The following is a 15442-nucleotide window of genomic DNA, read 5'->3' on the forward strand; positions in this document are numbered from 1 at the left end:
TAAAAACGTTTTCAGATGGCAAAGATCTTAAAATATTTTCTCTATGTACCTTTATTCCAGAAGGTTCTGGGGATGTGCTACTGAAACCAAAGGAGTAAGCCAGGAAAGAGGAAGGCACAGAATTTAATAATTTAAGAAGCAGGGGATCCAACAGAGCAAAGTGTAGTTGCAGTCATAGGAACAGCTATGCAGCAGGCCCACTGATGACCAGTATAGATAGGAATGGGAAGATGAAGGTACCTAGAAAAAAAATGTAACCAGTGTGCATAGGTCATGTAGAGAAGCATTAAAAAAACAAAGAATCAGAGAATCATTAAAAAATGAGGCACATGAATATTATATAATTTTTAAAGAAAATAAATAATAGAAATCAAATGTGATTAACTCCAGGCAAAAATAAAGAGGTTCTATAAGAAAAAAAATGTATGGTCATAGTACACTACTTGGCTCGGCAGCGCACAATGTTTGCATAAACATCAAAATGTAAACACTGACCACCAGAATCAACCAAAATTTGTGATATAATCACAAGAGGAATGAGAGGTAGAAAGTATGATGTATGAGATGTATGTATTCTCTCATGGCAATAAACAGATGCTGCCTAAAATTAAAAGATCAAGAAATCATCCAGGCGCGGTGGCTCACACCGTAATCCCAGCACTTTGGGAAGCCAAGGTGGGTGGATCACCTGACAGGAGTTCAAGGCCAACATGGTGAAACCCGTCTTTACTAAAATACAAAAATTAGCCGGGTGTGGTGGTGAGTGCCTGTAATCCCAGCTACTAGGGAGGCTGAGGCACAAGAATCGCTTGAACTCAGAAGGCAGAGGTTGCAGTGAGCTGGGATTGCACCACTGCATTCCAGCCTGGGCAACAGAGCAAGACTTCGTGTCAAATAATAATAATAATACGTTCTCTAATTATCTACATTTTACAAACTAGTGAAGAGATGAAAAAGAGGTCAATTAACTGGCACAGGTCCCATGCGTATAAGTGAGGGTTTTGGGGTTCAAGCACAGACCACCTTCACCTTAGGCTGTCAGGAGACAGGCACCCAGTCAAATGCACATGTAAGAAAGCTCACAACTTCTTAAGCACTGAAGCAGGAGTTGGTGCATCAGTATTCTCAATTTCAAACTTTGAGAACAGTCATGGTATGAATGCATTTTATTAAAGAGTGGGTTCAGGTGAGAGTGGATATGGGCACTGTGTTCAAAGGGCACATTTGGAGATTTCAAGATCCAGGAGGGAGAACCAATAACGAAGGGCTGAGGAGATCCTCGAAGTTGAAAGGTTCAAATACACAGAGTTAATATCCTCTAAGGAGAGCCAACAATGGGTTAGGAGTGGAGAAGACAATAACACAAGTGCTGAAGTCATCAAGAAAATGTGCCTGTCTTTCCTGGAGACTGGGAAGAATTAGGATGAGGAAAATCCAAAGGATGGTAAAATGACCTGACTTCAAAAGAACTGAGATGGGGAGCGGTGGCTCACATCTGTAATTCCAGCACGGTGGGAAACCAAAGTGGGTGGATCACCTGAGCTCAGGAGTTCGAGACCAGCCTGGGCAACAGGGTGAAACCCCGTTTTTGTTTTGTTTTGTTTTGTTTTTTTTAAGAGAGGTTACTTTTGTGGCCATAGGACAATAGCTGGAAAATAAAAACAGGGGCTTAAGTATTTTTGAGGGAAATGTGGGAGGGAAGAAGTGGTGTCCAGGGAAGGAAGCTGGGTGTCCCTTAAGGTGAGGTCTTGAAAGTGAACCAGTGGGAGGTTTGGGGAAACAGGTTTGTAATGGAATTGGGCTTCCCCAGGGCTCCTTTGTAGGAAGCTGCTAGGACCAACAGATCATGGCATGAACTGGTGAAGAAGGAACTGAGTTGGATAGGAAGGGAGGTGTGGGGGTAGAGCCCTGTTTAGAGGCCCACAACTTCAAAGGGAGAGGGGACGCTAGTTAGGTGGCGATTTGTAACTGGGATCACTCAGTGGCATTACCCAGCCTGGCCATCTGCCATGTCCTAAGGCCTGATGGGCGCTGGGATGCATCAGGAGCTGTACGGGGGAGTGTCCAGGGACTTCGAGCTTCGATCCCTCACATTCCCAGGGCCGAAAGGGGTCCTCTCCTCTTTCAGATGACAATGCTGATGCACTCGGCCCGGGCGCGGTGGCTCATGCCTGTTATCCCAGCACTTTAGGAGGCCAAGGCAGGCGGATCACTTGCGGTCAGGAGTTCGAGACCAGCCTGGCCAACCTGATGAAACCTTGTCTTTACTAAAAATACAAAAATTAGCCCGAAGTGATGTCGGGCACCTGCAGTCCCAGCCATTCCAGAGGTTGAGGCAGGAGAATCGCTTGAACCCCGGAGGCGGAGTTTGCGGCGAGCCGAGACAGCACCACTGCCCTTCAGTCTGGGTTACAGAGTGAGACTTGGTCTCAAAACAAGAACAAAAAACAAAAGAAAAAGAAAAAAAGAATAGCGAGGCCCAGAGAGGTTGAACATCCCACCCCAAGCCACAGAGCTAGCTAAGCCCTAAGGCCGGCCCCGCGGTGCCTTTTCGACCTCACGGCCTACCCTGAGCATCTAGGTTTCGACCTCAGAGCGCCAGAGGCGTGCCCACACTTGTGTGTCTGGGTTTCAGCCTCCGCCACCCCCAACAAATAAAGAGGGGAAAGTCCTGCGGGTGACGTCCCCGGGGAGTGTCGCGGCTCTACGTCAACCTGCGGCGGCCGCCGACTCATGTGGGGCCACCCTGGTTGCATTTGTCACGCTGGGGACGCCTCTCAAACCCGCAGCCAGCCAAGCACGTTCCCACACGGGCGACCCCGGCGACCGGGACGCGTCTGGGGCTCTCGCGAATCTGACCGCGGAACCTCCGCGAGGACAGGCGGGGAAGTGGCGACGGCGGGGGCGGACGGCGGGGGGCTTGTAGTCCCCTCGCGACCCTCTGCTCTGGAAGAAGCGGGCCACAGCCTCCGAACTCTGCGCCTGCCCAGCGGCTTCGCGCTACGGAACGTGGCGCGAGAGGGTCGTGAGCTGGGCGGGCCCACAGGGCGTGCGCGACGGAGCGGCGCAGAGCGTGGCGCGAAGGGGCGTGGCGCTGGTGGGCGTGACGAGGCATAGTGCAAAGGGACGCGAGGCGCACGCGCATGAGGGCTGCCGCGGGTGGGTGGCGTCCGGGCCTGTTGGGGAGGGCGGTTCGCAGGTGCTGTCAGAGCTGGGCCGGGGCCCCTAGGCAGGGCAGCCGGGTCGTAGAGGCGGGGCCGGTCGCGGTCGGTGGAGAAGGATGAGGATGTGGGAGGGGACGACGTGGCGGAAGCCGCGGGGACCGCGGGGGCGGAGTGCCTCTGGGGAGCCAGGGAGGGCCTTTCCCGAGAGTCCTAGGGGAGAAGAGGCGAAGCGAGAGTCCCCGGGGTAACCCCCACTCCACCCTCAGCCGGAGCCCACAGTGCGAGTTGCCATAGGCAACCAGCCAGGGTGGCCAACTCTTCCGGGTTTGCCCGGGATGTTCCGGTTTGGGGACCGAAGCGTCCCAGGCCTCCAGCCCACTGCAGTGACTGCATCGTGCGCCCTCTGCCCGTCTTCTCCCTCAGCTTCCCTAGATTGGGCTTCGGAGGCAAGAGGAGGCCTCCTCACCTTTCACTCTGTCTTTTTAATATTAAGATGAAGGCACACTCCATAACATCTTTCCGGCCGGGCCCAGACATGTCCGTCCTTGTAAGATAAAAGCTTCCATGGGAGCCTTCCTTCCTAAATCAAGGTAGGTAGACTACAGGAAGGTACATCTTGTTTTATAGTTTGTCCTATAGAAGTCAGATTTCAGCCCAGTTGTGTAGGGGTGAGGATAAGCCTATGCTCCTATTAGAGCTTTGAGTACAGAGACATTTGATCTGGAATTTCAGCCATCCTCGTCAACCCCAGAATTCAGAGGTTCAATCAGAACACACATTAGCTGAAGTTTTCCCATTCATTGTCTGTCATTAAACTGGGAAAATCTAGATAATTAGGAAATATGACAGAGATGATCTAGACAGAGATTTTCAGTTTTTTCCTCATCTAATTAAAAAAGCCTCGTGGTGGAACATCTGACCCATTCAAGAGGAAGGATGAAAGCTCTACATAGGAACACGATGTGAATGGAAGAAACCTGTCATCGTGAGTCTGGCTTTTGATTAGTCATCTGATGTCTTCCCTAATGTGATGTGAATTTGAGGCCATAAACTTCAGTGGCTAAGCTGTAGCTTCTCATCCTGCACTTAAATTACAGAAATGATAGGGCTTACATTAGTTTTGTTTTTATTTGATGTTGAAGATCTTTAAGTCACATTAGAAAGGGTGAGTATTATTCATGAGGCCCTAATGAGTTAACTCATAGTATTATTATTATTAATTAATTTAATTTTTGAGACTGAGTTTTGCTCTTGTTGCCCAGACTGGAGTGCTGTGGCATGATCTCAGCTCACTGTAACCTCTGCCTCCCAGGTTCAAGGGATTCTCGCCTCAGCCTCCCAAGTAGCTGGGATTACAGGCATGTGCCACCATGCCCAGCTAATTTTGTATTTTTAGTAGAGATGAGGTTTCTCCATGTTGGTCAGGCTGGTCTTGAACTCCTGACCTCAGGTGATCCACCCACCTCGACCTCCCAAAGTGCTGGGATTACAGGTGTGAGCCACCATATTCGGCTAGTAGTATTTTTTTGAGACAGGGTCCCTGTTGCCCAGGATGGAGTGCAGTGGCATGATCACGGCTTGCAGCCTCAACGTCCTGGGCTCAGGTGATCCTCCCACCTTAGCCTCCCAAGTAGCCGAGACTACAAGTGGGCACTACCATGCCCAGCTAATTTTTTGTAGATACAGGGTTTTGCCATGATGCCCAGGCTGGTCTCAAACTCCCAGGCTCAAGCAGTCCTCCCTCAGGCTCCCAAAGTGCTGGGATTATAATCGTGAAACACTGTGCCAGGCCAATACTATTATTCCCCAAAAGAAGGAAATTGGGTGTGAGGTCATGCTCCTGTGGTCACCATGAGGTTTGTTTTGTTTGTTTTGGACTCTTGCCCAGGCTGGAGTGCAGTGGCACGATCATGGCTCACTGCAACCTCAAGCTCCTGGGCTCAAGTGATCCTCCTGTCTCAGTCTCCCTGGTAGCTAGGACCACAGGTGTGCACCACTATGCCCAAGGAATTTTTAAATTTTTTGTAGCGACAGGGTCTTGCCATTTGCCCAAGCTGTTCTTAAACTCCTGACCTCAAGTAATCTTCCTATCCCAAAGTGCTGAAATTATAAGCATGAGCCACCACACCTGGCCACCACTAGTTTTTGTAATGGGAGCAGGTTTCATATGGGATGAAGGAATGGATCTTATGATTTTCTTTTTAATTTCTTAGATCCCCAATAAATTGATTTGACATGAGGAAACCACTCTAAATTTGACGCTCTAAAGCATTAGCAGTTCGTCATCTCATTCTAGGGAGAAATCAGAGCTGTATATGGAAGACAGTTAAAGTCCACAATATGCTTATGTATTTTTATATTTGACTACTTGTGTTTTTTTTGTTAGATGCAGATAGTACGGCACTCTCAGCAGACGCTAAAAACAGCTCTCATCTCAAAGAACCCAGTGCTTGTGTCGCAGTATGAGAACTTAGATGCTGGGGAACAGCGTTTAATGAATGAAGCCTTCCAGCCAGCCAGTGATCTCTTTGGACCCATTACCTTGCATTCTCAATCAGATTGGATCACCTCCCACCCTGAGGCCCCCCAAGACTTTGAACAGTTCTTCAGTGATCCTTACAGAAAGATACCCTCTCCAGACAAACACAGTATTTATATACAGTCCATTGGTAAATACTGGTAATGTGCTGGTTTTGGTTTGGTATTGCAATGGTGCTGTTGTCAGGAATAGTCCGGGCTATTGGTCTGATTCAGATGGGCAGTTTTAGGATTATTTTGATATTTATTGCAATGGTACAAGTTTTGTAGCCAAACTGACTTACAAGAGAACATTTTCTTTCTTTTTAATTCATATCAACACTAATGAATTATAAAAGTGTATTGAAAATTTAGAGTTGTATTTGTTTCTAATTTGAATCCTCTTCCTCATAGACTGGGTATAAAGACTGAATAATCATCTTAAACTCTGTCTTTAAATGTTCTTCCATATTGCAGGATCTCTAGGAAACACCAGGATTATCAGTGAAGAATATATTAAATGGCTGCAGGGCTATTGTAAAGCATATTTCTATGGCTTGAGAGTAAAACTCCTAGAACCAGTTCCTGTTTCTGCAACAAAATGTTCCTTTAGAGTTAATGAGAACACACAAAACCTACAAATTCATGCAGGTGAATTACACAGCTTTGCAATTTGAACTGAGTAAAGGAAGCATGTGTATATAATATGCACGCATACATATATATATTTCTTTTTAAATAGGGGACATCCTGAAGTTCTTGAAAAAGAAGAAACCTGAAGATGCCTTCTGCATTGTGGGAATAACAATGATTGATCTTTACCCAAGAGACTCCTGGAATTTTGTCTTCGGACAGGCCTCTTTGACAGATGGTATTCCCATTGTTGTTAGGAATTTCTTCAAATTGAGAATATTTGAAGATGTCAAAAGAGGGAAAAAAATTCCAATCAAGGATCATTTTGATATTTAAAACTGCATAGTATTTTCATTTGAGCCATCATGCCATAATGAGAAGTGTGCTGTTGGTAGATTCTGATAATCTACATTCCAGTTGGCCATGCACTACCTACATGACCTTAAAGGTAACAATAACCGGCCAGGTGCAGTGGCTAACACCTGTAATCCCAGCACTTTGGGAGGCCGAGGCAGGCGGATCACCTGAGGTCAGGAGTTTGAGACCAGCCTGACCAACATGGAGAACACCCTCCCCATTAAAAATAGAAAATTAGGGCCTGGCGTGGTGGCTCACCTCTGTAATCCCAGCACTTTGGGAGGCCGAGGCGGGTGGATCACGAGGTCAAGAGATCGAGACCATCCTGGTCAACATAGTGTGAAACCCCGTCTCTACCAAAAATACAAAAAATTAGCTGGGCATGGGGGCGCGTGCCTGTAATCCCAGCTACTCAGGAGGCTGAGGCAGGAGAATTGCCTGAAGCCAGGAGGTGGAGGTTGCGGTGAGCTGAGATCGCGCCATTGCACTCCAGCCTGGGTAACGAGAGCGAAACTCTGTCTCAAAAAAAAAAGAAAAGAAAAGAAAAGAAAATTAACTGCATGGTGGCACATACCTGTAATCCCAGCTACTTTGGAGGCTGAGATAGGAGAATCACTTGAACCTGGGAGGCAGAGGTTGCGGTGAGCCGAGATTATGCCATTGCACTCCAGCCTGGGCAGCAAGAGTGAAACTGTCTCATTAAAAAAAAAAAAAAAAAAAGGTAACAATACAATACCCACATCATGGAGTCATTTTGAGATAATTTACATAAAAGAGCCTGTACATAAAAAATGTGTCTAAACCTGGGCTACATAGTAAGACCACATGTCTACAAAAAATAAATAAATAAATAAATAAATTAGCTGGGCATGATGGCACACACATGTAGTCCTAGCTACTCAGGAGGCTGAGGTTGGAGGATTGCAAGAGCCCAAGAGGTTGAGGCTGCAGTCAACCGTCATCACGCCACTGCACTCCAGCCTGGGCAATAAAGTGAAACCCTGTCTCAAAAAAAAAAATGTATATATATGCCTGGCATATATATAGGCATTCAGTGTAACAGCTAGTAAATGTCAGTAATTCAGTAGCAAGGTGAATTAAACCAATTATAGTTTGAACTATCATTAATGGATAGGAAAATCTTGCTCATTGTTTTTCAATTCTTTTCATAGTCATCTTGCACAGATACAACAGCCATAGACTAAGGGCATGCTTCTTTCTCATCCTACAGCGTTTGTTTTTGTTTTTTAATTTAAAAAATCAAAACTTCCATCTTTGATTTGAGTTATGTAATAAACCTTGACTCATTAGGAACTCTACATGGTAATATTGAGCGTGGGAAAGGTTCTGGAAACAGGTCATATGTTTAGCCTTTTTTTTGTCATCTCTCTGCTTATCTTCTCTCCCCTTCATTTTTGCTCTTCTCTAATTTCATCCCCAAGAATCCGAGACAGACTTGAAAGGGAAAAGGCCCCCAAGGGCAGTGGTCCATTAGTGTTCTGGAAATGAGGAGTAAGTACCAGGGACTATCCTGAGAGTTTATGGTCTCTCCAGATGTTACATTCGCCTTAGGATTTATGTGGGGTGGTAAGCTTTTTGGGACAAATGTTTCTACTAGTGGTGTGGGCTGTAGGGTTATAGAGCCTCTTCCCTATTCCTTTATTCTATTCTCCATTTATGTAAGGTTTCTTGTTGCCCACCCTCCTCCATGGTCCTACCAACACGCAGTCTTGTAGACATGGGTCACTAGTCTGACTGATTTTGGTGGTGTGAGGTAGCTTTTTATCATAAGTTTTCTCTTTTATTTTTAACCTTATAGAGATGGAATCATTAAAAAATAATTTACCTTTTATTTTTCTTTTGAGAGAGTCTCCCTCTGTCACTCAGGCTGGAGTGCAGTGGTATAATCATGGCTCACTGCAATGTCAACCTCCTGGGCTGAAGGGATCCTCCTACCTCAGCCTCCCGAGTAGCTGGGACCACAGGACCACCACACCTGGCTATTTGTTGTTGTTGTTGTTGTTGAGATGGAGTCTCCCTGTGTTACTCAAGCTCATCTCAAACTCCTGGGCTCAAGCGATCCTCCCACTTCAGCCTCCCAAAGTGCTTTGATTACAGGTGTGAGTCACTGCACCCAGCTAAAAAAATAATTTTAAAGTCATATGTTCATTTATCTAGCTATTGCTGGCTAATTTATCTTATATATTTGAGAGGTCAGGAAACATTTCCCCCAAACTGTTTTTACTTTAATTCTTTTTTTGGTAAGTTTCTTAAATATTACATGATGCTAAAGATTTACACAGGAAAGTAGCAGGAATAGACAGTAATAATATCGTAACACAAATGGTCTTGTTTTTTCCAAGTTTGCAAAGATTGGTATTTTTAAATTGAGAAGCATTGACTATGAAAGAAAATAATCTTCTATTTATAGGATTATTGGAAGAAAGACATGTCCTTGCTAAAAGTATTACTGTAGTAAAATATGCCCACACTTGATTGGCCAGAGGAGGTTACTTGTGATACATGAATAGATTTAGTGTTTTCTTAACTTCCAGAATGGTATCTTTCCCTGATTTTTGAATTATCAGTCTACACTTTTTGGGTAAAGGGAGGTGAGGAAGTTGTTTTTGGATCAAATTAGACTGGACAAATCTAATATAGGTTTGTTTTCTTTAAAAATGTATTACTTTTTGCTAGGATTACAGGCGTGAGCCACTGTGCCCAGCCTGTAAAAAAAATATATTACTGGGGCCGGGCGTGGTGGCTCACGCCTGTAATCCCAGCACTTTGGGAGGCCGAGGCGGGTGGATCACGAGGTCAAGAGATTGAGACCATCCTGGTAAACATGGTGAAACCCCGTCTCTACTAAAAATACAAAAAATTAGCTGGGCATGTTGGCGCATGCCTGTAATCCCAGCTACTCAGGAGGCTGAGGCAGGAGAATTGCCTGAACCCGGGAGGCGGAGGTTGTGGTGAGCCGAGATCGCGCCATTGCACTCCAGCCTGGGTAACAAGAGTGAAACTCCGTCTCAAAAAAAAAAAAAAAAAAAAAAAAAATGTATTACTTTAAAATAACTGAACGAGAGACATAAATAAAAGTGAGAATGTAAACAAGTCAAATTATGAAGCAATACCCTGTAGAGTAAGTTATGTATCAAACCGTGTTCTCTGTGCTTGCAGAGATGGTTGTTATAACTCTAAATGTAACACAGGAAGTCAGTTAAAAGGGTATTTATTCTGGCCACCAGACTCTAGTGACATAATAGACTTGTGCTGTTCTTTGAAAAGGGGGCAGGGGTGGGGAGGCAGAGGAGGAGGTTATTCTGTCTAAAGCCATGGTTTAAAGCGTGATCTACAAGACATCAGGGGAAGTTGTCCTTAGTGCTGTGTGAGGTAAGGCCTGCAACCCCTCCAGACACATGTATAACAGATCTGTTTAGTGTGTCCTTAAAGAGCGAAATCATCACTGCCTGTTGTTCATGTGATTTTTTTTTTTTTTTTTTTTTGAGATAGAGTCTTGCTCTGTTGCCAGGCTCGAGTGCAATGGCACCATCTTGGTTCACTGCAATTCTGCTGCTTGGGTTCAAGCCATTCTCCTGCCTTGGCCTCCCAAGTAGCTGGGATTACAGGCACCCACCATTGTGCTCGGCTGATTTTTGTATTTTTTAGAGACAGGATTTCACCGTGTTAGCCAGGCTGGTCTTGAACTCCTGACCTCAGGTGATCCACCTGCCTTGGCCTCCCAAAGTGCTGGGATTACAGGTGTGAGCCACCACACCTGACTCGTGATTATTTTTTATGATTCCGTTTTGAGTACTTGATTTGGAGTACTTGCTACTTTCAGAAAAAGACTTCTTTTGTGGGAAAAGACTCTCTGAAACTTCAGTTTCTCAAGAATTTGACCTCAAGTCCATTAAGTTTTACAGGGCAAGGCAAAGTGGATAGCAGCACACAATTTTGATAGGGGAATCTGGGACAAGTCTTTGTTGGCAAACTAAGTACATCAGATGGTGTGGACACGGTGACACAGAGGTGCACTCACTGGCCAGATGGGCCAGCAGGCTCTTCTTTCTTTGGTCTTTCCTCGGGGACCTTACTCTCATTCTGTTGCTGCTTGTCCTCTTTTTGTAGGTGTGGGGATATTCAGTTTTGCCAGGTATGGCAGTGATTTTTATAGCTTGCGCTGTGAAGGCAAAGTGAAGAAGCTCAAGAAAACATCTTCGAGTGACTATTCAATTTTTGACAACTATTATATTCCAGAAATAACTAGTGTTTTACTGCTTCGATCCTGTAAGGTAAGCTGTTAAAAAAATCTGACAGGACCATTTTTTAAAAGAGATCTTTGTTCCCTAAATTGGATGGTGTCAGTCCTAAGGCAATGTTATAAATGAGTTTGTGTCATTTGTATAATTTTGGTGCATAGTGCTTGACTGAAATGATCAGTAAAACAATTTAAATGGATACCTTCATATTGAAATTGATAATATCAGTGCCAGGTTCTTGTACTAGTTACATGCAGCCTTGGCTGTACCCAGGTCCTCTCTATTAGTGTAATTCCTGAATTCAGGTGTGAGTGGGTAACCTGCTTTTTCAAGCTACTGTGGTCATTGGGCAAAGCTGCCTTCCCCAGGCCTTTGGAGGACCTCTGCTCTCTGGCTTGTCTGGGAGCACGGGCCTTCCTGCTCTGGGCTCCAGGATACCCTGGATTGTAGTTGTCCTGGCAGTTCCTGATCTCCCCAACTCGGTTTTTTCAAAAGCCTATCTCCCCTTTCTCCAGAGCCAGAGAGACAGGCTTTTCCTTTAGCTAGATAAATTCTGCTTTCACCTGTATTATTTGAGAACTACATTCTCAAAGTGTGTTCCATGGGCCCCTGTGTCATTGTCACCTAATGTCTCGTTAGCATGCAGATCAAGTCCCCTTTCTCCCAGACCTACTGAAATAAGCATCTCTAGGGAAGGGCCCCAGAATCTGTATTACAATGAGTACCCTAGTTTAGATCAGGATTTCTTAATCAGGGGTGATTTTGCCATCCAGGAAATATTAGCAATTTCTGGAGACATTTTTGATTTTCACAATCAGGGAGGGAGTTCCGTTGGCATCTAGTGGGTAGAACCAGGGATGCTGCAAAGCATCGTGCACTGCACAGGACAACTTCCCACAACCTGGTGTTATCTGTCCAGCATGTCAGCAGTGTTGAGGTTGAGGAAGTGTGTAGCAAGAAAAGCAATAAGACATTTGGGAAAATGAGGGATTATTAAGTCTTTGAAGGTTGGACAGGGTGAAGTTTTGGCGATAATGGTAAAAGAGTTGATTCCTGTTTTTCTTGGAAAAGCAAGAAACAGAAGAGATGCATAGCTTAATGTGATGGTGGTCTTATAATGCCTCAATGTGATTGTGCTGCAGACTTTAACCCATGAGATTGGACACATATTTGGACTGCGACACTGCCAGTGGCTTGCATGCCTAATGCAAGGCTCTAACCACTTGGAAGAAGCTGACCGGCGCCCTCTAAACCTTTGCCCTATCTGTTTGCGCAAGTTGCAGTGTGCTATTGGCTTCAGCATTGTAGAAAGATACAAAGTAAGTTGGGGGCTCCACGGTGTAAACGGGGGGAAGTGGTTATCTCAGTAGCAAACTGACATTTCTATTATATCCTTCTCTAGAGCTATAATTTATCAGAGGAAATTAGTGTAAAGATTAGCAGGAAGCTGTGGTTAAAAAAAAATGCAAAGAAATGCCCTTCTTAAAAACTTCAGCTTGCCTTTGAGTGATTGATGCTAACAGTTCGATGCGGAGTAGTGGAAGAAGTTTCTCTACTTTTCTTCCATTTAGGGCAAGAGAGCTTGACTTTGCAGAACAGAATAAATATAGATACGTGTGGCAAAGTTCATTTTTTAAACCCTGTAAGTTTGTGCACAGGATTTATGTTTCCAAATATGGGACAGAGGTATGACATTCATTAGGAGAAAAAAATGATTTTCTTTAAAAAGGAAGAAGGAAAGTACCTAATCTCAGTGCATGTGTGTGTGCCCACACATGCCCACAAACATCAGTATACATTCATGTGGCTACTCATGGGTATGACTGCGCATTCAGGTGACTGCACAGAAATGTCTGCACACATGTTTTCACATGCATATGTCTACCCATGCCTGTGTGTACACTTACATATATATGTATGTACATATCAAATTGATATAATGCCTTGTGGAATATTTAGCAAGTTTGGAAAAAATAATAACATGCTAGGAGAAAAGGGTAAGAAAAGTGTATTTCTTTTTCGTCTTTTATCAGTGCATATTTTTGACATAATTTGTAATTCTGTGTGTATTTGGTAGGTGCCCTTTCACTCAGTTTATCATCAGCATTATTTCATATTCATACCATAATTATCAAATGCAGCATCTCCTTGGGGTAATATGTCACCCCATGATCTAGAAGCCAATGTTCTTCTCTTGCCTGATCTATTTTGCTGTGGTTTGTTAGAACGCATGTCTTCTATGTTTTTCCAGGCACTGGTGCAGTGGATTGATGATGAATCTGCTGGCACACCTGGAGCAACTCCAAAACACAGTCGTGAGGATAATGGGAATTTACTAAAACCCATGGAAGCCTTTAAGGAATGGAAGGAGTGGATAATAAAATGCTTGACTGTTCTCCAAAAATAAGGACCTTCAAATAGGAGTGATTGAAATAAATAACTACTTGCATGTAATGCTTTCATTTGGGTGAAATACTTCATTAGAATAAACTACTGATCTTGTGCTGTGTCAGATTAACAGAATAGAACCTTCTTTCAGATGCCTGAATTGAAATGAAACTCATTTTGAATAATAAAAACTCTAGAAACTCTATCTTCTCATCTTACTAACCTGGTCTGTGGCAGCAAGCATATTATTTCCATTCTCCAAATATGTGTATGTCTCACAGGAAAGCTGGGAGTAGTAGTAATTAGTTAAGTGAATAAATAACTCGAAAAATATATGCCCCAAGGAGCCAACCAGCCTCATTTCCAGGGGGTGATTTCGTTTTTAGAAGAGCTACTCCCCTCTGTTAGGCCCAGCCAAGTCACATTCTTGGACAGCCATGGGTTCTGACCTTCTCCACCCAGAGCCCTCCTCCTCATCCATGAGCCTTCCTTACTCTCTGGAATGCATTACCTCTTTTTTTTCTCTTGCTGGTAGTCACCTTATCCCTGAAAGAATTAACAGCTTGTATCAGTTTTTAGTGGCTTAAAACATGACCTCTCAGGAACATGTGTAAGTGAAAATAACAATGGTGCTTACACAACCACAACACTTTTGGTGGTCAGAGTTCCGTTGCAGTTTTCAGCTATAACACGGTTATTTATGAGGGATCTTACAAACAGTTTGTAATGGTATTTATATTTGTGAATATTGTACTTTTTCTATAGATTGAGAGCAAGTTTAAGGTTTATTTCAGTAATAATGTCTTTCTCACCTTACATGGCGAAGTGTTTACTTGCAGGAAAGAGTTTAATGGGGTTTTCCGTTGGGGTGCTATAAATGCTGATGATGGCTTGCAGGGTGTGAATATCAGCCCCATTGCTGCCGGGGTGGACAGGTGGAAAACCCCAGACTTGACAGACCACCTCTGCCAGGTAGATGTATCTTAGAAATCTAGAAATTACAGTGAATATTTTATGGACTGCCAGTGAGCAGACAGCATTTCCTGCTTTTCTGTCTTATCTTGAGGGTAAGACTTAAAGGTTTTTTTTTTCTTTTTTTGCAATTTGAAATCTAGATTATTTCATGTTTGATGTATATAGCATGATGTAAGGCACGCTTTATACCTGAGTCAGTGGTTTCCCTTGGATTCATTTTCCTACTTGATTAAACCCATTTAAGTCATTTTAGAAAATGGTGATTTGCTATTCAAATTAATTGGAGAGAATACTTGGTCATTCTGGTACCAAAAAGAGACTCTGATGGAGCGTGGTGTTTTATGGATTCTGTTACAGGGCTGATTTTCTCCTTGAATAATGTACTTGCAAAATTATTGTCCATTTGATTACATTTTCTTTTTTTTTTTTTCCAATAAAGTAAGCACGGTTTTAGTCCTGTAGGTCAGTTTTTGTCACAAACTCTTTTGAACTAAGATTTGCCTAGGTGAATAAATCGGGGATGACAGTTGACTGGAGAAGATATAAGGTCCATTTGTGTCTACTCTGCAGTGTGAGATTAGGAAAAGAATCATCTAACAAATCGTTCACTCTTGCTAAACGTTGAACTAAACATAAATTTTATATAATGCATTTATTCAGCAATCATACCTGCTGTGTATATCCTATATATTTTTGGGCAATTTCTTAGGATTAAGCTTAAAAATGTAATTTGCCTACTGCAAGTAAATCTTTGTAGTTTTTTTTTTTCTTCACTAATGAATGGCTGTCAGTATGAAAATCTTTGTAGTTTTAAAAGATAGTTTTCCCGAAATAAATCCAAGCAGATCTTGCTCTGCAAATGCTGAATGAACAAAGTATTGAGCTAATAAAGAGGATTAATAATTTTCTACTGCCTAAATACTCTTAGAAATCAGTGAATTTGGAATGCTGTTCATTTATGTCATAGATCCTGATCCTGGGCACCGGTGGAGTTACTGTCTCTCCAGTCAAGAGATTTTTTTCAGGCCTCAGGCTTTTCATGGTGAGGGTTAAATAGGAGAATTTGGCGAGGATTACCCGTCAGTTCTTGTCCAGCGTGCTTTTTGAAACACACATTCCCCTGATATGCATAATTTACATTTCAAG

General features: G+C 43.6%; 1 protein-coding gene across 6 annotated transcripts; it reads left to right on the forward strand.

Annotated features, from left to right (window-relative positions):
* Nucleotides 1-3113: 3113 nt before the first annotated feature.
* On the forward strand, nt 3114-13526 carry AMZ2 (archaelysin family metallopeptidase 2). Of its 6 annotated transcripts, none has more exons than XM_035301632.3 (9): nt 3114-3199; nt 3658-3754; nt 4064-4149; nt 5551-5833; nt 6159-6332; nt 6424-6552; nt 10803-10966; nt 12076-12252; nt 13185-13526. In XM_035301632.3, the coding sequence occupies exons 4-9, from the start codon at nt 5551-5553 to the stop codon at nt 13338-13340; spliced, it is 1083 nt and encodes a 360-aa protein (XP_035157523.1). In that variant the 5' UTR covers nt 3114-3199; nt 3658-3754; nt 4064-4149; the 3' UTR covers nt 13341-13526. The 6 variants fall into 6 exon arrangements, with proteins under 6 accessions (XP_035157523.1, XP_008995884.1, XP_008995885.1 ...); XM_008997636.5 differs by having other exon boundaries at nt 3114-3159; nt 3588-3754; XM_008997637.5 differs by having other exon boundaries at nt 3114-3159.
* The last annotated feature ends 1916 nt before the right edge of the window (nt 13527-15442 follow it).

This window comes from Callithrix jacchus, chromosome 5 (genome assembly GCF_049354715.1).
Source record: "Callithrix jacchus isolate 240 chromosome 5, calJac240_pri, whole genome shotgun sequence".
NCBI lineage: Eukaryota > Metazoa > Chordata > Mammalia > Primates > Cebidae > Callithrix > Callithrix jacchus.

Excerpts from the sequence above, each read along its gene's own strand:
- AMZ2 (XM_035301632.3), top strand. The coding sequence starts at position 5,551 with ATGCAGATAGTACGGCACTCTCAGCAGACGCTAAAAACAGCTCTCATC. Across the intron at positions 5,834-6,158 it reads TATTTATATACAGTCCATTG|GATCTCTAGGAAACACCAGG; the intron begins GTAAATACTGGT and ends TCCATATTGCAG. Across the intron at positions 6,553-10,802 it reads ACAGGCCTCTTTGACAGATG|GTGTGGGGATATTCAGTTTT; the intron begins GTATTCCCATTG and ends CTCTTTTTGTAG.